The sequence below is a fragment of the Phoca vitulina genome, unplaced genomic scaffold (genome assembly GCF_004348235.1).
Source record: "Phoca vitulina isolate PV1807 unplaced genomic scaffold, GSC_HSeal_1.0 scaffold79, whole genome shotgun sequence".
NCBI lineage: Eukaryota > Metazoa > Chordata > Mammalia > Carnivora > Phocidae > Phoca > Phoca vitulina.
In genome coordinates this window covers 1,743,118-1,767,194 of record NW_022589782.1, presented here as the reverse complement: position 1 = coordinate 1,767,194, position 24,077 = coordinate 1,743,118, and the positions used below count along the sequence as shown (strand labels likewise).

General features: G+C 61.4%; 1 protein-coding gene across 1 annotated transcript in view; it reads right to left on the bottom strand.

Moving 5' to 3' along the window:
- Positions 1-23,414, bottom strand: part of LOC116625488 (kinesin-like protein KIF19) — a 37,657-nt gene extending 14,243 nt beyond the window's left edge. The window contains 16 exon segments of the mRNA XM_032394089.1: positions 1,941-2,062; positions 2,609-2,879; positions 4,565-4,748; positions 5,893-6,070; positions 9,990-10,136; positions 11,978-12,104; positions 12,675-12,827; positions 15,458-15,652; positions 16,320-16,445; positions 16,573-16,709; positions 17,579-17,620; positions 17,623-17,665; positions 19,201-19,311; positions 22,440-22,520; positions 22,956-23,049; positions 23,299-23,414. Of these exon segments, the coding sequence (XP_032249980.1) occupies positions 1,941-2,062; positions 2,609-2,879; positions 4,565-4,748; positions 5,893-6,070; positions 9,990-10,136; positions 11,978-12,104; positions 12,675-12,827; positions 15,458-15,652; positions 16,320-16,445; positions 16,573-16,709; positions 17,579-17,620; positions 17,623-17,665; positions 19,201-19,311; positions 22,440-22,520; positions 22,956-23,049; positions 23,299-23,414 (2,127 nt within the window).
- Positions 23,415-24,077: the final 663 nt, after the last annotated feature.

Genomic DNA, 24,077 nt, shown 5'->3' with positions numbered 1-24,077 from the left:
TGGGACGTTCTATCAGGCAGACGAGCGGCTAAGACGGGGACACAACCTGGTCGATGCTAACATGAAAACCGGGGGCGAGTCTGTGAGTGATGACTTTACGGGTCTGCTCTGGTGGTGGAAGTCACCAAGACAAAAGTCAGCAGAAGAGAGCGGACAAGCATCGGCCGTGGGAAGCGGGGGGACGCGGGGGCTGCGAGGGAACAAAATACACCCAAAGTGAAAGCGGCCCTTCTAGCAGCCAGCTCCCCAGCCCCGTAACCTCCCTGCGCAGACAGCACCTCTTGGGACGTGTGTGTTCATCTTAAACAGCCCTGCAAGGAAGGGACGGTAGACAGACTTCCCGACAGGAGACTCCGGGGCCACGAGCCCTGGGGCTGCACCCCGCCAGCCAAGGCACGGCCATGCCCGGGCGGGAGAGGGGAGGGTGAGGGTACCTGTCCGCCTGCAGCAGCAGCCGCGGCAGCTCAGCCTGGGCGCCCCACGGGAGGTCCTTCCTGCAGTCTGGCTGGTCGCGGCCGGCCTCGTCCGGCGGCGGGGGGGGATATGTTCAGAACTGAGCCATCCTGGGGACAGGCAGAGAGGCTCACTTCGGGCTATGCCTCCCCAGCACAGAGACAGAAAGGACACTCTGTGCAAAGGGCGAGCGCCACGGAGCGCCGGGGCACAGCCTCGAGAAGCCACACACAGTCACCGCGTGACCCGGCAATCCCACCCCCGGGCATGCACCCGAAGAACCGGAAGCCGGGACTCAAGCCGATGCTGCTCCACCCATGTTCATGGCAGCTTCACTCCCAACAGCCACGCCGTGGAAGCGCCCCACGTCCATCAGCAGATGGCTGGACAGACACAAGGCGGCCCATCCACACCGCGGAATATCCCTCAGCCTTAGAAAGGAAGGATGTTGTGCTGCCAGCTCCCACAGGGACAGACCTGGGGGGCGTCGTGCTCAGTGAAAGAAGCCAGTCCTTGGAGGACAAGGACTATCAGGTCCCCAGGTCACCAAACCCATAAAGACAGAGAGTAGACGGTGGCGCAGGGGCTGCGTGCTCCCTGGGGACCGAGTTGCGGTTCAGTAGAACAGCTTTCCTGAGTTCTGGAAGCGAGTCTAGAAAAGTGCGCCTGGGGGTGGTCCTAGGGACCCTGACACGCACTACAGGACACATGGCAGGGGTGGGGAGGAGAGGCCCCAGCAGCCGTGTTCTGCGGGGAGCAGGGAGCTCTCAGATCCCATGGCCCCCAAAGGCACAGACGACGCGGATACCGGGGACCTCTCACCCGGGGTGGGAAGCGGCTTTACACACCTTTGGACACCTGGACCCTGCCCCGTGCCACACTTCTGGGCTACTGCCCCTTGCCCGCTCTGCCTGAAGCCTGGGGGGCTCTCTTTTCTCCCCTGAGAAGGTGAAGCAGGGGGGCAGGGGCAGCAGGCCCTAGCTGCAGGCAGGGGTCCAGCTGGTGACAACAGCAGTCCTCCGAAGACTGGATGCAGGGCCCTCCCCCCACCCTCTTCCCTGGGGAGCCCCCAGAATCGACCCCAGATGCCCCCACCATGCAGGAGACTGCCAGCACGCCCCAGAAGAGAGCTAAACCGACTGAGGTTCCCCAGAAGACGCCCCTCCTGGGGTCCCCGAGGCACCACGGTCCGCACCACGCTCTGGCTTCCTTCCCCTCCGGCCTCTGTCTCCCACACGGAATCTGCAGCCGCCAAGGGGCACAGGCCTGTGGGGTGAAGGGCACACTGGCCCCGGGCTCAGCTCCGGAACACCCCCCTCGCAAACCTTCAGGGCGCCCCCTGAAACCTCCCCAAAGCCCGGCCACTGGCTAGGCCGGCCCGGCGCTGCTGGCTCCGGCGCCTGGCTGGGGGCTCCCTGAGTTTCCTGCCCCCGTGTCAGGGTCAGTCCCCTCGCGGGGCTGGTGGGAGGGGCCCCAGGGCGACTCACCTGCAGGGAGCTGGACGTGACCGAGTGCAGCAACAAGAGACGGTTCAGCGAGCCCTCGCCCAGCTCCCGCGAGTACTGGCGGAAGCGCCGGTCCAGGGCCGCCGGCACCGGGATGCCGCCATCTGCAGGACCCGGGAAAGCACACAGATGGGCCAGACATCCCTACTTGGGCGAAGACAGTGTCTTCTTTTTTGGGAAGTTTGAAGGCAGATATTCCAACCTGATAAAGGAGGATTTTCCAGAGACGGGGCTACCTGCACTCCCCCATGGATGGTCTGTGCCCCGCGTGTGCATCTGAGTGGATTTCTGACACTGTGCTTGGCCTTCCCTCGCATTGTGGAGTGTTTCACACCCGGGGCCGGGGGCTGGGGACAGGGCTGGGGACAGGGCCAGGGGACAGGGGTTGGGGGACAGGGCAGGGTACAGGGCTGGGGACAGGGCCGGGGACAGGGCTCGGGAAACAGGGGCCAGGGACAGGGCAGGGGACGGGGCCGGGGGACAGGGCCGGGGGACGGGGCCGGGGGACAGGGACGGGGGACAGGGCCGGGGACAGGGCTGGGTAAAGGCCGACGGGGGTCCCCTCCTATGCCCCGGGGACCGGGATCTCGTCCGAGTACGTGCGTGCGGCGCCCACCTCCCCGTTCTGGGACCGGGGCGGGGCGGCTCACCCCGAATCAGCTGCCACAGGTCGTGGATGAGCTGCCTGCAGAGCCGCCGGTGCTGGTGGTGACGTGGGTACACGAAGTCCTTCCGACAGAGCAGGTGCCTCCGGCGGAGCTTGCCGGCCCGCAGCTCGGTGTTCTCCTGTTCCAGCTCGTGGGCCCGGCACAGCAGCCGCAGAACCTCCCGCTGGTCCTCGCTGATGACCCGCGTGGGCAGCAGCTCCTCCAGCTGCAGCGCCTTCCTCTTGGCGTTAGCCAGCCGCCGCTCCAGCCCGGCCTGCAGGGGACGGAGCGCTCGGGCGGGCGCCTGCGGTCCGTGCTCCCAGCCGGCGCGTGCGCGGGGCTCGGCCTCGCACCCCGGCCTCACGAAAACGTGTGGCCGTAGCCCTGCGCTAACCACGCCCTTCATCGTCTGCGTTCTGATGCTTCCACACCTGGGGCCTCGCCGACCCTGGAGGGACTGCCCCTCCCAAGGCGAGCTCGCTCCTCAGGATCCTAAACCACCCACCCAGGAGCACACGTCTCAAAAGCGGACCAACCGACCCAGAGCCTGCACCCCAACCCCCCCTAAATGGGGCTCTCACGCTCTGGGCCACTGCCCCCCCCGCCCTAATCCCCCAGGGAGCAGACACCCAGGACAGCCCCTCAGCCCCCGAGCCCCCTGGAATTACTCAAACTAGCCGGGCCTGAGCCTGCTCACCCCGCCTCGCCCCTCCTTCCCGGGGAAACCACGAGAAGGCTCTCACCCCCAGTGCGGCCTCCCTCTGCCTCCGGACCGGCCCTGTGCGTCCCCTGCAGCCCCATGTGGCACCCCATGCCCCCTCCTCCTGGAACTGTGAGTAGGACTAGATTTTCAACGGCGGTCGTCTCCTGGTCTGTCGGCCCTACTGTGCCTCAGACCGTCTATGAACACACGACACTTTAGAACACACCCCAGGACTCAGCCCTCACTGCTGTGTCCACGGTGGGAAGCCAGTGCTGCAGCCGAAGCCGCCGTGCGTGCCCATCCCCCGGACCCCAGTCCCAGGCACAGGGGGGATGACACCCCCAGTGCGGCCCAGGACCACGTGCTCCAGCCTTTCACTTCCTCCTCTGAGATCGGGAGGGGGCGGCTTCGGGAGGAGTTGGCTCGGCTCCCTAGCACGCTCTCCGCCCCTCCGCCCGAGGTCCTCCCTGGCCCCCGGCTGAGTCCGCAGCCGCTCCACCAGCCCCCAGCCGCCTGCCCGCACGTCTGTTACCGCAACACCACGCTGTCTGTGATGATGGGAAGAGCCCGGCACACCAACAGCGTAAGTCACGGAGACGGTCTTTTTCATCTTTACGTCCCCAGGGCTGGCACACGGGGGGACACTTAAAACATCGATTTGTTTTTGATTCACAGATTAATTAACTAATTAATGGACTCCTGTCTTCATGCTACGCTGCATCTCAATATGCCTGTATTTGACTCTTGAAGTCATGCTCTCTGCTGATGCACATTCCTGGTTTAAGCAAAAGGCATTTTTCTTATTTTTAAATGTTGGCGGACTTTCGAAGTGAGATCGCATCATCTCCAAACTGCTCGGGGAGATACGACAATATAAGGAGTTCTCGGCTTGGCTACGTGGTTTTTAAGCGAAGTAAGTGCCACCTGCCGTCAGCAGCGTGACCTCATCAGATGCCTCCTCCACGAGCCTGAACAGACACCTGCGCACGGGAACCACTGTGCGGACCCCGTGGCTCTCCAGCCAGGGCCGCCCCTGCTGCGCGCTGACCCCTGCCGCCCCCTGCGGCCCCCTGTGGCCGTCACTAGCAGGAAGGGCATGGACTCTGTGGTCGGCCCAGGTCCCGTCCCGGCTCGGCTCCTCCTGCCCCCAGGGACGCGGAACACCTTATCTCAGCTCCCTGAGACGTCCCCTGTCTGCAGTACGGCGCTGTGGTCACACACCTGTTGTGACCTGCATGTGCAGACCCCTCCCCCACCTTGAGGGCCGCAGTTTTCCGCTGCTCGGCCAGAAGCATGTTGACCTCCTCTCTGGCCAGAGCCACCTCGAGCGGCTCCGTGGACTCGCCCTCGTCCCCATCCGCGTCGGCCTCTGCCGGCTCCTCGTCCCTCTCTGACGTCCCGTCACGGTGCGCATGCTGGTGGGTCTTCTCCCGCTCCCAGCTGCAGCGGCAACAGAGGGGTCGGGGGTCAGGGTGCAAGCCATGCCCAGGCTGGTCTACCCGCAGGCCTGGGCAGAATCGGGTCTGCAGCCTCGTCTCTTCTACACTTGTAAAACACGAAAAGGCGTGAACAAAAACTGGAAGGAAATAAAGAGGCAGTGACCATTAAGTAGGATTGCCGGACGATTTAAGCGCAGGATTCCCCTGCCGCCAAGCCCAGCTCTGCCCGGGGACCTCGGGCCACCTGTACGCAAACGCGCCCCCACTGAGCCCAGCGCCCTCGGCCGTAGGAGGGCAACAGTACACCGGGGCTCTGAGGATTGACGTGATGACCTCCGCTCAGGGCAAAATCTCAGAGGGGCACAATGGGCACCATGGGGGAAGAACGGCAGGAAGGGAAGACAGAAGCAGCAGGGCTGGGCGCAACGCATGGAGGGAGGGCATTTCCGGGTGTAAGAATTCCCCCAGTGCAGATATCACGCTGTTTGTACAACTCAGAAAATAAACAGAAAGGAGGAAGCAGCAGCAGGAGAAGAAATGTGGGGAGGACGGGACAAGAAAGTGCTCAGCGTTAAGTTACCGCAAGCAGGGGAAGCCAGGCGTCCCATTTTGTGCAGGGCAGGACCAGGCACACCTGCTCCCCGCGTGACTGTAAATAGCGCCCCTTCCCCCCTCAAACGCGTCCTGCTCCAGATGACAAACAGCACGATCAGTCCCTCCATATGTGGTCAGTCTATTCACAGTAGGCACAAATAGCAAGGACGTGTGGAACGGCAGAAGAGTCCTGGCCTGGTGGGTGTGCAAACCCACATCCCCTCTGAGCCTCAACGTCCTCTTCTGTGAAATGGGGTTGATCCTAACCTGCCAGGGTTGGCTCTGGACTCCAGCCTGGGACAAAGAGATCGCAGGGACCCGGAAGCCTTCCCCCACCCGGCCCAGCTTAGCTACAGGGGCAGGAGAGCAGGGAGGGATTGGGCCAGGAGTCCTGCCCGGGAAGAGAGGGTGCCCTTCACTGAAGTTCCCCTTGGCAACCTGCAGGCTGTAGAGAGAAGCTGGACGAGCGCACAAGAGGAACTCCTACCAGTGGCCCCTCGTGTTCTGGCTGGCCTCCTTGCCCCATGGGGATGGTAAGTGGGCACACTCACTCTGCAATGGTCAGCAGGTGGCGCGATGTGTCAACGTGCAGCTCTATATTGGTGTTCTCCAGCTCCACCAGGCTGCGCCGCATCTCCAACTGCTCCTTGAAGGCCCTGATGAGCTGCGCCCGTATCTTGTTCATCTGCAGGCGTCTATCCTCCTCTCCATCGTGGGGGGGAGTCATGACTGGGGGCAGGAAGAGAGCCAGCTGCCCCAGGAGCAGTGCTACCTAAGCCAGGGTTGAACTCCATGCTTGCCCACCAACACAGGGTCTGCACCAAGGAGGAACTCCATACACGTTTGGATGGATGGATGGATAGATGGGTGAATGATGGATGGATGGATGGACAATGGATGGGTAAATAATGGATGGATAGGGGTGCCTGGGTGGCTCAGCGGTTAAGCGTCTGCCTTCAGCTCAGGTCATGATCCCAGAGTCCTGGGATCAAGCCCTGCGTCGGGCTCCCTGCTCAGGGAGCCTGCTTCTCCCTCTCCCTCTGCTCCCCTGCTCCTGCTCTCTTGCTCTCTCTCAAATAAATAAATAAATAAATAATGGATGGATAGATGATGGATGAATGGGTGGGTGAATGATGGATGGATGGATGGATGGATGGATGGATGAATGGGTGGGTAAATAATGGATGGATGGATGGATGGGTAGATGATGGATGGATGGATGAATGGGTGGGTGAATAATGGATGGATGGATGGATGGATGGATGGGTAGATGATGGATGGATGGATGAATGGGTAGGTGAATAATGGATGGATGGATCAGTAGATGATGGATGGTTGGATGAATCAGTGGGTGAATGATGGATGGATGGATGGACAGATGGAGAGATGGATGAGTGGATGGGTGGATGAATGATGAATGGATGGATGGATGGACAGATGAATAGGTGCATGAATAATGGATGGATGAGGAGATGGATACGGAGATATGGATGGAGAGATGGACAGATGGATGGGTGGGTGGATAGGTAGATAATTGGATGGATGGTTTAGATGGTCTCTTTGCCTGGTTTGGGGTCAGATTACCTGGATTTGAGTCTCAGGGATCCAAGGAGGGGTGTGACCGCTAGCCATCTGAGCTCAGACCTCACTTCCTCATGGAAACCCTCCCAGATTCTCAAGCTGGGTCCACCTGCCACTTGTTCTGATAACATCCTGCCTTCTCCTTCACAGTCCTCTGCATATCGATAATTGATAAATGTTTTGTGATACATTTGACACCTCTTTCCTGCTAGAATGTAAGTTCCACAGAACAAACTAGTTTTGTCTTTTTGTTTCCCATGTAAGTCCCTACCTAATAGTTGTCCACGATTAATTGATGGTATTCCCCGACTGCCCCATTGGTAGCTCCACTCTGGCCACACATGGTCTATCCCCCTGACCTGGAGGGCAGGGATCAAGAGGCACCTTTTCCTTAAATGCCAAGTGATCTGAGATGGGCAAAATGAGCAATGCGTCCAGAGACTGGACCCTTGTAGTCATTACAACAAGATTTTGGGGGAGTACTCGGTATCCTGGAAATTCTCATAATGCTCCTGGCAGAGGCATGCACACAGTGTCCCACTGCCACAGGACCCAAGGGAAGCCCGTCACGCCCTCAGGGCTCACCATCAGACCACCACCCCCTTATGATGTTGCCTGCCTCCCCAGTACAGACCACCTAGGACCAGCCCCAATAATTAAGAGGCCATCAGAGCGAAGGCCCTTGTGGCATGCATCCCTATTCAACCCCAGCCCCAAAGAAGCCCAAGCATCCTGGTCACCACCTAGCTTTGCAAATTCTCTACAACAACCCCATCTTCTACCCCCACCGGCCTCCCAGCCCTCCACTGGCCCCGTGGGACTCAGTCTGCCATCAACAACAGCCCCTCTTCATGGAACACTTCCTTCATCTTCTTGCTCCAACAGAACCCTGAGCCCTCCAAATCACCTAAGACAAATGGGCACCCACGTGCCCGAGGAGGCTGAGTAGCTAGAAAGCCCCAAAATACCCATCAAGGAGGATGAGATACTCAGACTCTAGTGGAACGCTCCGCGGCTGTTAGAAAGAATGGGGCAGACCCACTGCGCAAGTGGACGGCCCCCAGGACTCACCGCTGGGTGAGGAAAACAAGGAACAGAGCAACGGCCATAGGCTGGTGTCACTTACCTAACAGCCCGAAGCCGATCCCCTGCCCCACGCGCACATGCGGACAAACCATGTGTCCCTCTCTGGGGACGCTGCACAGAACACAATCCAGACAGGCTCACATCAAAATGACAGCAGTGGCCTCAGGGAACGCCCCCTCTTCCCAACGTTTAGATACAACTACTGATTTATAGGAACTCAGAGCACAGAGCTGTCGGCAAATCCACGGGACAAATGACTCAGTTTCTTCAGCAAGAATCAAAAGGAAAAACACAAAAAGGAAGAGGGGATGCCCACTTAATAGAAGAGACCACATTTGAGGTGTGGCCCGATGACACCAATGGGCTTGCTAGAAACATGCACGCCTACCAACCCTAACCCTTTGAGATGATGGGATGGGGGCTGCGTGGGAGGACAGAGCGAGTGAGCCTGGCAAGGACTGGCGGCTCTGGTCGGGGGCTGCCATTCTGGCCTTTCTCCTCCACCAGTGTTGGAAATTCCCGTAACAAAAAACATGAGCCACGTGCCTGCGTGGGGTTGGGCTGCACAGACGGGCCTGCCCTGCCCTCCCCTCCCTAACGCACCAGTTTGCTCATCCGGACCCCCTTGGGGGGCACACTATGGTCCCAGAGCCTCCTGGGCACAGGAGGGCACGTGCCTCATCGCAGATCTGGAGGGCTGAGACGGCTGGGGCAGGGGACACACACACTGTAAGTGTGAACAGATGCCACTAAGGGGGCCTCCCAAAGACACAGGGTAATTCACACGCCCAGGAGGAGGGTTTCTGCTGCCATCTTCATCCTGCACTTTATAGCATCCGTTTACTAGGACCCGACGTTGTGGCTTTAGTCAACCCGACAAATGAAAATTGTTTCAATGTGTGTCTGTTTCCTGAAGCAATTAAGAATCTTTCCCTGTGGGCGCCTGGGTGGCTCAGTCGTTGAGCGTCTGCCTTCGGCTCAGGTCACGATCCCACGGTCCTGGGATCGAGTCCCACATCGGGCTCCCTGCTCGGCGGGAAGCCTGCTTCTCCTTCTCCCACTCCTCCTGCTTCTGTTCCTGCTCTTGCTATCTCTCTCTGTGTCAAATAAATAAATAAAATCTTAAAAAAAAAAAAAAAAAAGAATCTTTCCCTGTGTTTATTGGCCACTAGGAATTCTCTGTATCACCTATTCATTTCCTCACTCAGTTCTGGACTGCTGGTTCTTTCTTATTGGTTTTCAAAAGTCCTTTATTTATTATGGCAAAGCTTATCTTAATCAGCTAAAAGAACACATATGTATGTAGGTATGTATGTATATATACACACGTACGTATACCTGACTTTCTTACCGGCATTTTTAAGGGTACCTTTTTAACTTACTGATTAGTTTTATCATTTTTGGAAGAGCTATGATATGCTCACCCCTAAGGTAGGCCTACCGAACTGGTTTGGGAAGAAGCAGGGAATGGAGAGAAACTGTGTGATGGGCATGGGGTCTGCTCTGGGGAGGCAGGAATGCTCCGGGACCAGATGGAGGTGGCGGCCACACAGCACTGTGGATGAGCCTCGGATGCCATGGAACTGTGCATGTGAAGATGGTGAACTTTAAGTTGTGTGAGCTTTGCCTCAGTAAATAAATACAAATTTAGATGCTGACATTAGGGGAAGTGAAGAACTCTCTGTACTACCTGCAACTTTTTTTGTAAATCTAAAATTATTCCGGAATGGAAGATTATGTTTTTAAAGAAAAACGGATCTGGGAGGAAGGAAGAAACAAAAAAGTGGGGAGGTGAGAGGAGAGGAAAGGTAGGAAGGAAGAGCTCAGGAGAAGGCAGGGAAGGCGGCCGCTTGCCCCGCATGCTGCGGGCCAGGAGATGGAAGGCAGCGCGTGGTGGGCTGGGACTGAAGCCCACGGCCACGGCCATGCGTCCCGGGCAGGGGACAGCAAAACAACAGGGGCCCCAGCAGCTCGGCTCTACCTCGCACATCCCAGACGCCAGGTTCACCTCTCTTCTCCACCTCCTGCGTCTCAATTTTGGATTTGAGGCGCTCGATCTCCCTGCGCAGGTCAGAAATGATGTCCGTATACTGCATGATGCGGTAGGACACGTTCAGGAGATTGGCTTCACCTGGTGGGTGGGACCCACGGCCAAGGTCAGAGCAAGCGGGAACTGCCCCGCCACGAGAGGTATTCATGCTACAAGGACGCCGGCACATTTTGTTAGGAAAACTCAGATCGATACAACTTAGCCTTAAAGACAAAGGGAACCAGACCCCTGCCCCCACAGGGACGAGCCCCAAGGACACGAGCCAGACACAGAAGGACATGCACGGGGACCCCACTCACACGAGGTCCCAGAGTCGCCAGACTCACCGACACAGAGAGTAGATGGTGGGGCCGGGGCTGGGGTGGGGGAGGGGGGGCCGTGCCTCACGGGGACAGGGTCTCTGTGTACGGGATGGAACGTTCTGGAGCTGGATGGGGGGGGATGGTGCCCCTGAACTGGACGCTTAGAAATGGTTAAAGTGGCAAATTTTATGTCATGCATATTTTGCCACAGTCGAGAAATTTCAAATGATCCGTCAAGAGTTTTTTAAAACCCCTCCCCTTGGGTAAGCACTGCGATCACTTTCATCTGTGCCCTCTGGACCGTCCTCTGTGCGGTTTTGTGCGTATATACGTATCTGCAGAGACACACACCGGGAGTTTCTTGGTATAGGCTTGGCTTTGGTTTTTTATGGAAATTTTATCAGACCAGGGCTATTATTTTTTCACGTTGTTGTGTTTTTTGTTGTTGTTGTTGTTGTTGTTTTTTTAAAGGAGGCTCCAGCCCAACGTGCGGCTTGAACCCATGACCCTGAGATTGAGAGTCGCACGCTCCACCTACTGGGACACCAGGCGCCCCGCAGAGCTATTCTTCTCTAACTTGCTTTCCTCATCCAGCGCTGTGGCCGGGAGGCCGTCCGTCTGCACAGATGGGTCTACCCCATTCTCTCTGAAGCTGCACAGTGGTCCACGGGAGGGATGCACCAGTTTGCACGCCCTGTCCCCTTCCATGGGCACTTTGGGGCTTTCAAGTAGAGCACATGGGTCCGAGTTTCTCTCTGGTGGGTTTGGAGGGTGCAAGTGCTGGTCTCAGGCTGAACGGAGGCGCTTGACTGCCCCGCGTCTGCACACCCTGCCCTCGCTCACTCGGGGCCCGGCGTCCTTCACCGAGCCTCTCAACTCCATGTTCTCGGCCACTCTTCCTCGCAGCACCCCGTGGCTCCCGTTCACAGCACGGACCACAGTTGGAAGGGACGTACTCATCTGTGGGGGGTCGTGTTTGTCATCTGCCTCGCCCCGTAGCGAAGCTTGAGGTTCGGCTGAGAGAGGCTGTCCTGGCGCCTCGCTCAGAGCCGCGCGGCAGGAAGGGCTCATCCCAGGTTTGTTGGCGAGGATCACACCTCCACTCGCTGACCACGAGCACGCGTCCCTGAGCCTGCGTCCAGCCTTCCGACGCGAGTCCTCTGCACCGAGCACAGCAGTGCGGCCTCCGGATCGAGGCGCTCTGCACCACAATGCCCAGCTCTGCTCGGGCTCTGGAAGGCTGGAGAAGTGGCTTTCTCTCTCTCGAGAGCGCGCTTCAGCTGCCCAGGCTGCAGAATGGGTTGATGACAGGCCCCACCTCCCGGGGAGAAGGAGGTAAAGAATTAAATCAAGACATCTAGCGCTCACAGTGCGCCTGGAGGTCGGTTAAGTCCATGTCGTAAACACCCCAAACCCAGATGTAATTAGGGATCTTGAGATGAGACCCTCCTGGATTCGGGGGGCCTGAAACCCAAGGCCAGTGTCCCCATCAGAGAAGAGAAGGGAGAAACAGAGAGGTCAAGCACCACGCCCAGCATGGCCAGGAGCCCCAGGTGGAAGGGACCCTCCCTAGAGGCTCCCGAGGGAGCGGGAGTGAGAACTCAGCAAGTGGGGGCCTCACCCGCGTCTTGATGTTCTTTGCCCTGTAGGCGTACAGCAGGGTGGTCCGGGACTCCTCGAAGGACGTGCTGGCTGGGCTGATGTGCGCGATCATCACCGTGCGGCTGTTCCCTCCCAGGGCATCCTGCTCAGCGGAAGGCCCAAGGTGGGGGTAAGGGGAACGGGGCCCCCACCTCCCGTCCCAGGCCCCTCTGGACCAGCCCTCTGCGGTTCCTGCTCCAAACCCCGAGAAAGGCAGGTGATGCCAGGACCAAGGGTTTGGTGCTCGGGGAGGGGACGCTAGGACAAAGTGAGATCTGTTCCCGGCCCACCCCGTCAGACCTCTGCTCCGACGAGAACAGAGTAGACTGCGAAGCCAAATCCACGGGAACGTTTACGTATTGCTTTGCCTGTCTGTTCACCTACACCCTTGCCACGGAATAGAGGGGACAGTGTCCAGCTCAGAACAGAGGGGACTGTCTCACTGACCATCCAAGATGGGACAGGCGGCCTCAGTAAGGTAGTGAGCTCCCTGTGGCTGGGAGTATGCAAGCCCAGGCTGGCCCCTACTCAGAGGGATGGAGCAGGAGTCAGGCAGTGACCAGCCATGGTTTCTACGGGGTTCTCGTGCCCCCAGGGGTTCCTGGAGGGGCCCTGAGACCCAGGTCTGGGCATCCCCCTGGCAGGGAGGCCCCGCACGGGCGGGCGGCCGTACCTTCAGCAGGCGCGTGAGCTTGCTGTCCCGGAAGTTCCCGTACTGCGCCCGGCTGCCGCTTTTCTCGCTGAGCGCGTTGGTGCAGTTGCCCAGAGCCAGCAGGGAGCGGTTGATGTGGGCGCCCTCCTTCCTCCTCTGGCCGCGGTTCTGGGTCTGGGCGGGAGAGGAGAGGTCGGGCGGTGCACTGACCCATCCCACCCGGGCCCCAGCGGCTCAGACCGCACGCACCGCAGCAGCTGGGGCCCCGAGGACACAGGACTCTGCGTGGAGGGGACACGGCCGATCTGTGCGCTGACGGCGACCACGTGCAGGGGCACCCCGACCTCACTCTCCGAAGCGGGGACCACGGCAGCCGGTCCCCCAGCCTATTTCCTCCACCGCTTGACTTCCCCGGCAGCTGCCTTGCTCTCTGCCGCATCCGTCCTCCCGTCCGCCCCCCCACTGGATCCCAGGCTCCATGGAGGCCAAGCGTCCCCGGAGCCCAGGCCTCAGCGGGGGCCGCACGAAGGAGCCAAAATGCCCTCGGGATGAACACCTCTGAGTGCAAGCACGGCAGGGACTCTAACTTTCTTCCCCTTGTCCGTATTTTCCACATTTTCTGTGCTGTGTTTCTAATACATTGGAAATCACAAAAAAAAAAAAAAAAATTTCTTTTTCTCTTTAAGGGCATGGGTTTTGGAGCCAACCTGGAGCATGGTTTGCGAATCTCTGACAGATCTCCCAGTCTGTCCCACCTTCCTCATTTGCCAAAAGGGGCAATCTCCCGACCTCACGGGGTTACGGTGAGGATTTAGTGCGCAACATGTGCAACAGGCCTGCTCAGGCCTGGGCCCACAGAGGCAAGCGGTAAACGCCAGCTACTATGGTCATTATGTGGGAGCCGGTGCAGGGCAGGACCGCAGCTGCTGGTGTCTGGGTCACAGAGTTCAAGGCCTTCTCAGAGACCTCGTGCCCTAGAACAAAGTCTTTTACGAGTGATTTTCTATGAAGAAATGACAGCTCGTGAGAGCCAAGCAGATTGTAAAAGTTGCTCACGTAGGCCACTTGAATAGACAACTAAACCAAAACCAAGGCCCAGAGAGGGGCAGTGGCTTACCCAAAGGCACACAGCAAGTCAGAGCAGAGCGAGAGCAAGGACCCAGACCCTGGACCCCTTCCCTGCAACCCTCTCCATCTTGTCCTGTGGACGCAGCTGGGCTCAGCTAGAACAGGCCAGAGTCCCAGACCTCTGTCACACGGGGCTCTCCCTGCGTGAACGTGTCTGCACCCACATCTGTCCGTGGGTCAGCCATGTCCTTTATTCTCCATGCTCTGATGTTTGACATCTGGAGTCCTTGCTGACCCTGGAGGGACTGCCCCTCCCAGCATTACCAATTCCCGGAGATACAGAACAAGCCTTTCAAATGCAGACCGCCAGCCCAGAGCCCACACCCCCACCACCTGACTCCAGGCCCCTGCCCTAATCCCCCAGGGCCAGGGACCAGACAAATAGCCATTATGCCCCAGGCCCCTGGAATTGCTCAAACTAGCTGGACCTGAGCCTGCTCACCCTGCCTCGCCCGTTCCTTCCGGGGAAACCACCAGAAGGTTCTCGCCCACAGCGCGGCCTCCCTCTGCCTCCTAACCAGTCCTGGTGCTTCCCTGCGTGAAATCCCAAGGCCCCTCTTCTTGGAAAACTGTGAGTAGCACTATCTTTCCAACGGCGGTCATCTCCAGGTCTGCTGGCCCTACTGTGCCTCAAATTGTCTATGAACACACGGCATTTCAGACCAGTCTGCCCCCGGCCGCTGCCCTGGCCCTGCTCACTTCAACTCCCGGAGCGCCGAGGGCAGGGCAGCGAACGGATGAGACGACTCAGTGGTCAAACCCCAAAGACGCAGAGCATCTGGCACAAACCGGGGGGCAACTATCACAGCAGTGGACCGCAGGGATTTGGGCAAGATGCCCAGGTCCAAAGCCTGGATGCAGCACCAAACACCTTGTGCACGGCCAAGTCGCGGCACCGCCTGGGTCCCGGCCCCGCACCCGCTGCCCACCTTATCCTGTGCTGGGGGATTAGGGGGATTACACCTGCTAAGGTTTGGTGATAACATTACTGTGTGGACACCGCCTCTGTCCAGCACCGCTCTGTGCCCGGCCCTGGGCTGGGTCCTGCCCTCAAGGAACGCTCAGGCCACTGCGGCAGCACAAGGTAAAGCACAGCCCCGGCTCCCAGTGACAGGTGCCTCCAAGCACAGGCGAGCCAAGAGCTCGGGGGCAGGCAGGTGGGACCCTCGGAAGGACTGTCGGGGCTGGAGTACACTGGGCGCCATCCTCCCAACAGCCATGCTTTGCACACGCGGTTCCCTCCATCTGACATGCCCTTCCTTGCACCCCACCAAACTCCTGATGACCCTCTCAGGCTCGGCCCTGAGACCGCACGCCACCACCGGGCCCCCCTCCGGGCCCCCCCAGCCTCTGTGCGGACCCGGAATCTCCAAGCACAGGCCTCCCCGTGCCGTGATTATCGGCTCACGCAGAGGCTCGGCACTCCCTGGGGGTGGGCCTGGGTGCCGATCATGGTCAGGAGAGCCTGCCACGTGGCAGTCGTGAATCCGTAAGTATCGGCTCTGTGGGCTTCGCCTCTCGACACTCGGGACCACTCACTCCGTAGGCGGCTCGGCGCTGCCCTGGGAGCCGCAGAGGCTGTTGGACGAGGAGGGGCAGGGCCCCGCTCGCGGCGGACTGTGAGGGGGTGAGTAGCCGTGGGGGCGTGAGAGGGGGCGGGGGGGACGCCAGAGAACCTGCGACGCCCGCTCCGAGCCGGCCAGGTCCACCAGGAAGAGCCTCCCGACATGCACTCCCTCCAGCGCGTCTGCGCCGCGGTTCCGCCGCCGAACGGTGACCTGCAGCACGGCGTGGACGCGGGAGGACGACCTGTTGGCTGCCGTGGGCTCCTGCGTGCGCTGCCGATTGCCCTTGGTGAGGAGCTGCATGATCTGACGACACAGGCGGAGTTGGGTGGGCAGCCACACGCACCCTCCAGATCCACGCGGGGCCGGGGGGGAGCGCTGGACCCCGAGCCCTCTTGGGCAGCTCTTCGCAACAGAACCTCGTCCAGCGCAAGCCATTTCTGGTTGGTGGCACGGAGTGACTAAGTGTTCAAGCCAACCAATCCAGCCGGAAGGGCGGATGGCAGACACTTGTGCCGCCCTCCCCCTCCTCTGCCCAGGGCAGACCCGGCCACTGGATCACCCACGTCTTCCCCAGAGAGCCGGTCCCAGAACCTTCCAGCACGGAACCCCGTATGGGCTCGCCGGGGTTGGCAGGTGGGCTGCAACCCATTTGTGTGCAAGTCGCCGGCGGGAGCCACGCCGACGAGCCTCGACGGGGCACCTGCCATGTGCCGGGCGGTGCTGGGACCGCAGAGCATGTGGGGGATTTCAGACGGGCTGGGACTGGCTGGGGCGCCGCGTGGGAAGGGGCTTGGGCGCAGGGGGAAGAACGGTGGTCTATCGGCGATGTCTGCCCTGAGCGCACTGTCCGGCACCCCGTTAGCCGGGAAACAGCGTGGGGCCATGTGTCCGGCTCTGCTCCGTGAGCTCTGGCGAGCGTGGCCGCCGAGGCCCAGGCCCCCTTCCCTCCGTGGGCCCCCGTGCCCCTCACCTCCTGGGCGTTCGAGGTGGAGACCTCCATGATGCCTGCGATCTGGATGCTGCCCCGAGAATCCTCCCTCAGGTCCAGGACCCCCGAGGATGGGCTCAGGAGATCCCGGATCACTTCGTTATAAATCTGGGAGGAGAGACACAAGCGGGACAGGCAGCAGCCTCGGGGCAAAGGCAGCACAGGTGTAGGTCTCCCGAGAAGGCTCCGACGCCCCGAGGGCCGAGGTCTCCCCGAGGCCGGCGGGCAGGCTCACCTCCAGGTAAGACATGGACACACTGCAGTCCGCGTTGTCGCGGCTGTCCTCGATGGCCCGGAAGAGGTCGGTGAGGGTCTGCAGGTAGATGCCGGGCTCGGCGTCCGTGCCCAGCATGGTGTAGGTCTTCCCTGCGCCTGTGGGCAGGAGGACAGCCGCCAGGGCGGGGACTCCTGAGGCAGGCTCTGACCCCGCCTGGACACGCGCCACCAGGAGATGGTTCAGACCTCCGCCACCTTGGGCAAACAGTCCCGAACACTCAGACACGCTTGTTTTCAGTTTTGGAAACCAGGGGGGAAGCCCGCAAGAGTCCAATGGCTCCCCTGCGGAAGAAACCGCAGACGCGGGAGACACGGGACCGAAGCGCAGACGCGGGCCAAACGGACCGGGATGAGGGGCGACCACCGGGTGCGTGCTCCTCCCCCAGCTCTCGGGAAGATGTGGGAGCCGTTCCTACAGTCGCCGGACTCACGCCTGTCACAGGGACACCGCTCCCCCCACCCCTGCTCCCGAAAGACCAGAGGGCCCCTCCTCCGCCAGAGCCGGGCACACAGCGGTGTAGCCGTTAGGCTACTGAGCGAACGGACGACATCCACAGGCTGTGACTCTGGACCCGGCGCTTCCCAGCCTCCGTTTCCCCAACTGCCCCGTCCCTCTGTGATCCTAGTTTTCAGGACTCGAGAGGTGGCTCAGCTTTGTGGACCGTTGTCGAGCCCAACTGCTCGTCCTCGTGGAGAAGTCTGTGGGTCCTCGCGGGCAGCAAGGTGCAGGCGCGGCCGGACCCCACACGCACTCCTACCAGCCGTGTGAGCCCCCCGAGGCTCAGCTTCCTGCGTGTGGCAAGGGGGCGGCTCTACCTGCCCGTGGGGGCCACGACGAGGCTGGGAGGAGCCAACGGGCGCAGGGAGACGAGCACACGCTGGTGCCCCGTAGGTGCTTTGTCTGGGAGGGAGAGCGCCACTGCCCCCAGCCCCGCGCCCTCCTGGGCCCCTGCCCTCGGCAGTGCCTGAGGGGCCGTAGGCAAACACCGTCGCGTTGTATCCAGAATGACACCTTCCACCAGGTGCTGGGCGGTGGCACGATACACGTCCTCCTGTGGACGGATGGAAAGACAGACAGTGGGATGCGCGGCCTGGCCAGAGTCGGACACGCGTGTGCCGGGACCCTCAGGCGGGGGCCAGTCTAGACAGGGCGTGGGCTGCGGTCTCCGTCCTGCCGCTATGCCGCCCCAGGGGCTGAGAGGGGGCCGGGCCCCCAGAGCACAGCCATCAGGGAGGATCACACGAGAGCGCAGGACAGCTCCCGCCATGAGGCCTGACACGGGTCTGGTGCTGGACGCGGATGGGGCTTCTCAGGAGCCGAGAGAAGCCCAACAGGTGCCTGGGACCGGAAGGCAGCCCAGGACTTGCAACTCTGAGAAGAGCATCAGGACTCCTCCTCATGGGACAAAACCAGGACCTACGCCTGAGCACCTCAGGCCGGCAGAATCCCACATAAGGCAGCAACGCCTAGCAACAGGTGTGGTAGTGAGCTCCCTGCCCACAGGGGTATTCAAGAAAGGACACCTCCAGGTGCGTGGACGTGGCTGGCCCAGACAGAAACGACAGTCCCATCTCTGCTGCCCTTCCTGGGCGCCCATCTGGACCCTGCTCCTGGTGTCCCCGAATTGTCCCAGTAGCCCCGGCCGGCGACGCAGCTCACGGCGGCTGGAGGCAGACCTGAGCACGTGGACTGCTCTCCTGAGCTGTGGACTTACACCATCAGCGGCTGAGAACTGGCCTGCAACCCCCTAGCTGTGTGACCTCAGGCTAGGAGCCTCGGTTTCCCCATCTGTAAAATGGGGACCACATCACAGGACGTTGCAGAGGGCTGCTGAGGGGCTGGCAAGACCGTGTGCGCCAGGATGGCAGGCAGCCACTGCTCAACAGATGCTGACGGCCAGCCCCCTCCTACTTGCAGCCCCAGGAAGATCTCGGGGGTGAAAGCCGCGAGTCCGCTCAGAAAGCAGCCGGCCGGCCACGCGGAGCAAATCCGTCCTCTTTCTAGCTACGGCCGTGTCCCGAGGGAGGGCCAGTGTGTCCGAGACAAGCTGTGCCGGGGCCCAGCGGGCAGCTGCAGGGGCAGGGTGGGCAGGGCTGGACTGGTCTCGGGGCCAAACATCCCCCAGACACCATACCTTGGCCGTGCGACAGCCCGTCTCCAGAAGCCCGAGTTCAAATCCTGCTCTGCCGGGCCCCCCGGGCTCTCCCAGGCGGGGGTCTGGTGCGTGCGACCTGACGCTGGGCCCAAACGTCTGAGGAAGGGGCCGGCTGAAGCCTGCGCCTGGGCCCCTTGTCCCCTGCTGCTGCCCCGGGGGGGCCCCTGTGGGCAGGGAGCGTGCTCCAGCCATATGGCAGAGGGGACCCCGCCTTGTTGTCTGGACGGACGGACGAATGAGAACGTGTGTGAACCCCGGGGCCTCCCGCTACCTGCCCCTGGGACGGCCCACGTGCCAACCTCGTTGTTCAGCAGGGACACTCCTGTGACAAGTCATGGACGGGACCACCTGGCTACCAAGCTCTCCCAGGGGGGCTCCAGGGTCTGGTGAAGCCCCGTGGGAGGACGCAGGGGGCGTGGAGCGCGGGGTACCTGTGACGCATGCTGGTCGAAAACAGTGTCGAAGATGAAGGTCTTCTCCCGCGACCGGTGTGCGCGCAGCGTGTCCTCGGGGTCCTCGCCGGGGTCCATGAGCACCACCATCTAGGGCAGCGGGAGGGAGGTGTCAGAGGAGGGGCTGCTCCCAGAATCAGGGCGGGCTCGTGCACCCTGAAGGACCCCAGGCCTGGCCCTTGCTCGAGGACACCGGGGGTGGGGGGCTTGGTCTGTGTCCCAGGAGGGCAGCCGGCCTCTGTGCTCAGCCAGGCGGGGGGTCCTCCAGCCCCGGGCACCCTCTCCGCTTCCTGTCCACGCTCCTGCACCCCTGGGATCTGCTGAGCTCTGTCCCCCAGCACCCACCCAACAGGGACAGGGCCCTTTGATGAACGGCAGGAAGAAGGGATGGCAGAAGCTGCTGTGCTCCGTGCCCCCCATCCCCCGAGCTGCCCGAGCATGCGTCCATGCCCCACCTGTCTACCCTCCAAGCTCTGCAGCCCCCTCTCTGCTTCTCCAAGCCAGCGTGTGGTGGCCCCCTCCCCGGGGCCTCTCCCCTCTCACACAAATACATAATTATGAAGCAAGTTGTAAGAGGGCCTCTGGGGACGGGGGGGGGGGGGGGGGGGGGGGGGGGGCAGGGCAATTAGAGACCAGTCAGCTCTGTTTACTCCGGGAGGAGCTCCTGGGCTAGTGGGGGCGTGGGCCCCCAGGGAGTCCTGGGGGCCCAACTGGGCAGACCAAGAGCCTGGCCACCCTGTGTCCCCCCACCCCCGGCCACCTGGCCAACCCCTCCCTTGGTCCACAGCTTTGGAAACAGAGGCCTCAGGAGGCAAGGGCTGCCCAGAGGTTCCTGGGGAGTCAGGCGGGGCCGGGAGCCCCCGGGGCCTGCCCCGGCTTCAGGCCAGCACGTTTTCCATGACATAAGCTAACCATTTTCAAACTTCATGCTCTTCTTCTCCATCCAGCCGTGGAGAGGCTCTCAGGAAAGGGACCCAGGGGGCAGCCCCCATCCATGCAGTTCCCACCGCGTGAGTGCGCTGTAAGCCAGGCCAGAATGTCGGGGTGCCGGGTGGGTTCAGAACAGGCTCCCACCAGCAGGGAGGCCATGGGCAAGTTTCCCCACACACCTGGGCTCTGTTTCCCCATCTGTAAGATGGAGACGGTAGCAGGACCCATGGCCGTAAGGGGTACAAGTGGTCATGTGCTCAGTGTCCAAGAAGTATCAGCGGCAATGGCTCTTGTACCCCCAAAAATATTTTTTTTCTTTGCTATAAGTAACACGATTGAGAGAAATCAGCCAACCGTGAACACACGTGCAGACTGGGTGGTATCAATATTAATGTCTTGACTTCGGGCGCTGTCCTGGAGTCACAGAATGTCCCTGTTTTTAAGGAACACACACAGACATCTCTGGGTGTGGAAGGGCACGATGTCTCAGGTGGCCCAGGGAAAAGGAGCGCATACACACAGGGAGAGGAGGATGGAGCAGACGTGGCCAGGCACCCCCGCGTGGGAAACGTGGCTGCGGACGACACGGGAGCTCATATGCGGGTCCCACGCCCCTGGCTGGTGTGAAGTCACATCAAAACACAGCGTTAAACAGAAACGTGAACGAGCCTCAGAACCACCAGGTTGGGTGAGAGCAGGCCACGCCCTGCAGGACTCCGGTCAGCAAGCCGACCAGCGGGGGCCGGGGCCAGGGTGGTGGTGGGGGAGATGGGAGCAGCTCGGAGTGGGCAGGGGCTCCTTCTGGGGAGATGGAAACGTTTCGAACCCGACAGACGTGGGGTCTGCACAACGCCGCATGTCCTAGTGGCCCCTGAGTTGCTCGGGTTAAAACAGTGAACCGAATGTTAGGAGTCTCACTCCGGTTTTTATTAAAAACCCCAGCTGTGTTTTGTGCAGTGCAGAGCGAGACGGCCTTGGAGCCAGGCCCCAGGTGGGCTCTGAAAGGACCCTGTAACGGAATGTGGGGGAAGGGAGGGCGGCGAGGGCCTGGGAGGCCTGGGGACGGGCAGTCGCCCTCGCACACACAGCCCCACCTTTGCTGGGCAGACCAACCAGGTCACAACGTCCGAGGCTTTGGAAGGACCACGGCCCCGGGACACGTGAAGCTCTAACTCACAAAAGCCACTTACTTCCCCCACCATCCAGAAGTGTCCTGTTTCCCTAAAGTCACTGGATCCCCAAAGCCAGGGAAGCGGGAGAAATTCTCACCGTGAGCCCTCACGCCCACGGGTTAGCTGCCCAGGACCAGGGCCAGCAGGGGACACTTCTCACGTGTGGGTCGGTCACCTCCCAGCTCTGTGGCGGCAGGACGAAAAGGGGGCCTTCTGACCTCCAGTATCAGGGAGGATGGGAGGCACCGAGGACGGGGGGGCGCTCCCCTGGGAGGACGTCCATCGGTCCCCAGATGGGCCAGCGCCAAGGTCTGGGGACTACTGACGCTATCCTGAGAACCACGGTCGATTCCAGCAAACTGTTTTGCTGCCTTCAGAGCTATGGGACCTCTGACCGCGCACACGGCAGTCCTTGCTGCGGGCGGTCACCGGGCCCCCGTGACACCGGCCCCACTGGGTCTCCTGTCGCATCCCTGAGCCCTTACAGCACGACCTCAGCGGGATCGATGCTGCTTCCACAGTACGAACACGTACACTCTGCACACCTGAGCCGAATTCTGTCCTGTGCAACCCCGGCCCCCCCCCGCGTAACGGCTGTCACCGTGTGCTGCTTCCTGGTCTACGAGCTCAGCACGATTTCGCTGCAGCCTCTGCCCAGCGCACCCCAAGGGGCCTGCACAGCCGAGACGCCCTGTTCCCTCTTCGCACGGCACCCTCGGGAGCTCCCCACCTGCCCGCTCAGCACTGGGCACCCCCACCCGGGGGGAGGAGCACTCAGGGCTTCCCAGCCTCCTGGACCTTCGCCTCGGAAGTGCAAACCTTCTAGACACGACGTTCGATTCCTCCTTAGAGCTGCCTTTCTAATGACAAGTGGAAAAATCCAATTCCTCTGACAAAATCTGTCTTACCCCACATCTGGCATTCATTCTGCCACGTGACTCCCGCAACCCGGCTCAGCCAGCGTCTCAGGCTTTCCAAGGAGCAGGGGTCCCCGCAGACCCCGCTGTGACCCTCGGCACCCGGGGCCCTTTTCAGTCGGAGCAGGTCAGTGAAGCGCATGCAGAAGGTGAGCATCCCAACCCCGTGGTTGCATGCCCGTGCCCCCCGCAGCCTCACCTGGTCCCCCACTTTGTGGGCAGTGACGGTGGCCCCTTCTTCCAGTTCAGTGTCACTGAGCGGGCGGATCCGAAGCGCTACCTGTGGGCAGCACACCAGGGCAGCTGCCTTCCAGGGCCCCGCCGCCCCGAGGCTGCTCCCCATTATCCCAGTGCACCAGGGCCCCCGCTTCACGACAGGGGTCTCTGGTAACCAGGGTAACCAGCCAGCAAATGTGGGGCAAGGCCCGGGCCTCAGCTCATCCACCCACCACCAAGTGGGCTGAAGTTTCAAGCCCCCCAGCACACGGGTCCGGGTAGCCCTCGCAGGGCCTGGAGCTTGTTGGGGAGATCACAGGGCTGGGGGGGCAGGGGAGAGGCAGGAACAGGGGAGCAGAGGTAGGACCCTTGACGGGGACCAGTACCCCGAGACCTGACCTGTGCCAAGTGACAGGCACCGGGGCAGTGGGTCAGGACGAAGCAGCCTCAGGGACACGCAGCCGTAGGGCCATCCGGGAACACGAGGGAGAATGCTCACCATGAGCTGCTGGTCCTTGGGCTCCACCTCTCTCGTGGCCGGGCTGCCCGGGGCCGGCAGTGGGAACGGCGGGCATGATGTGCTCCCTGCTCTCCTGGCAGGCAAGGCGACCGGCCCGTGCCGCCTCCCCCACCCGCCCTGCCTTGGTGACATCAGCAGGCCCCAGGAGCCCAGCCAGTCCTTAACTGCACACGTGGGACCGCACACGTGGGACCCCACACGTGGCTTGGGAGGCCCCAAGCAGCTGGGTGGCCCAGGCCCCGGTGGCCATAAGCCAGCTGCACGCTGGGCACAGGGGGTCGGGCTCCAGACCACGGCCCAGCCTTTACGTCTGTGCTCTCACCCATTGTCAGGGCAACCCCCGGGCTCCAGGTGAGCCTGAGGGCCACGAGGCTTGGCCTTGGAGCCTTTCCACCAAAGGGGGGCCAATCCCACCAACGAACACCTAACGAAATTCATCGCGGCTATAAATGCTTTTCCCCATGGATGCATTTCTAGAACAACTTGAAGTGACCGTCCAGTTTCTGCTCAGGACGTGGTTTTTAGCTGCCTCTCCCAGGCCGGCTGCCAGTCTGCACCACACCCCGGGCCCGACTGGCCTTCACCACCAGGTGTCTGCGTGGGCGGGCCATGCTGCACCCCGCTTTCCCCAGCAGCTTCTGGGGAAGCCGCTACCAGGCCGTGAAGCAGGGCACACGCATGATGAGAACAACTAGCGTGCACAAGCTGATCCTACATTTGATAAAGTCCCACGGAGGCCAGATCCCGTGAGTTCACGTCTGAGAAACCTGACTGGGAGATTGCAGCTGCGTGCGGCGGCGGCGGGCCGAGCTCAAGTGACTCCCTCCGGGTCAGCACGGCTGTCCCCGCCTGCCCGTTCTCTTCCAGGCGTCAGGTCGGTGCTAAGCGCAAGGACACCACGAGGCAACGGGCAGCAGAGGAGAGTGCCACCCATGACGCCCACGGCCCCCTTCCACGAAGCCTCCAGCCTGCGACCCACAGCAAGCTGCCAGAGAGCCCACACGAGGGCAAGTCTTCTCTGGAGACAGGACCAGGATGGCAGGTCCACACGGGGGGGCGGGGCCTGCGTCCACCCTGAGGCCCCAGCCAGAAGCCAGAGCG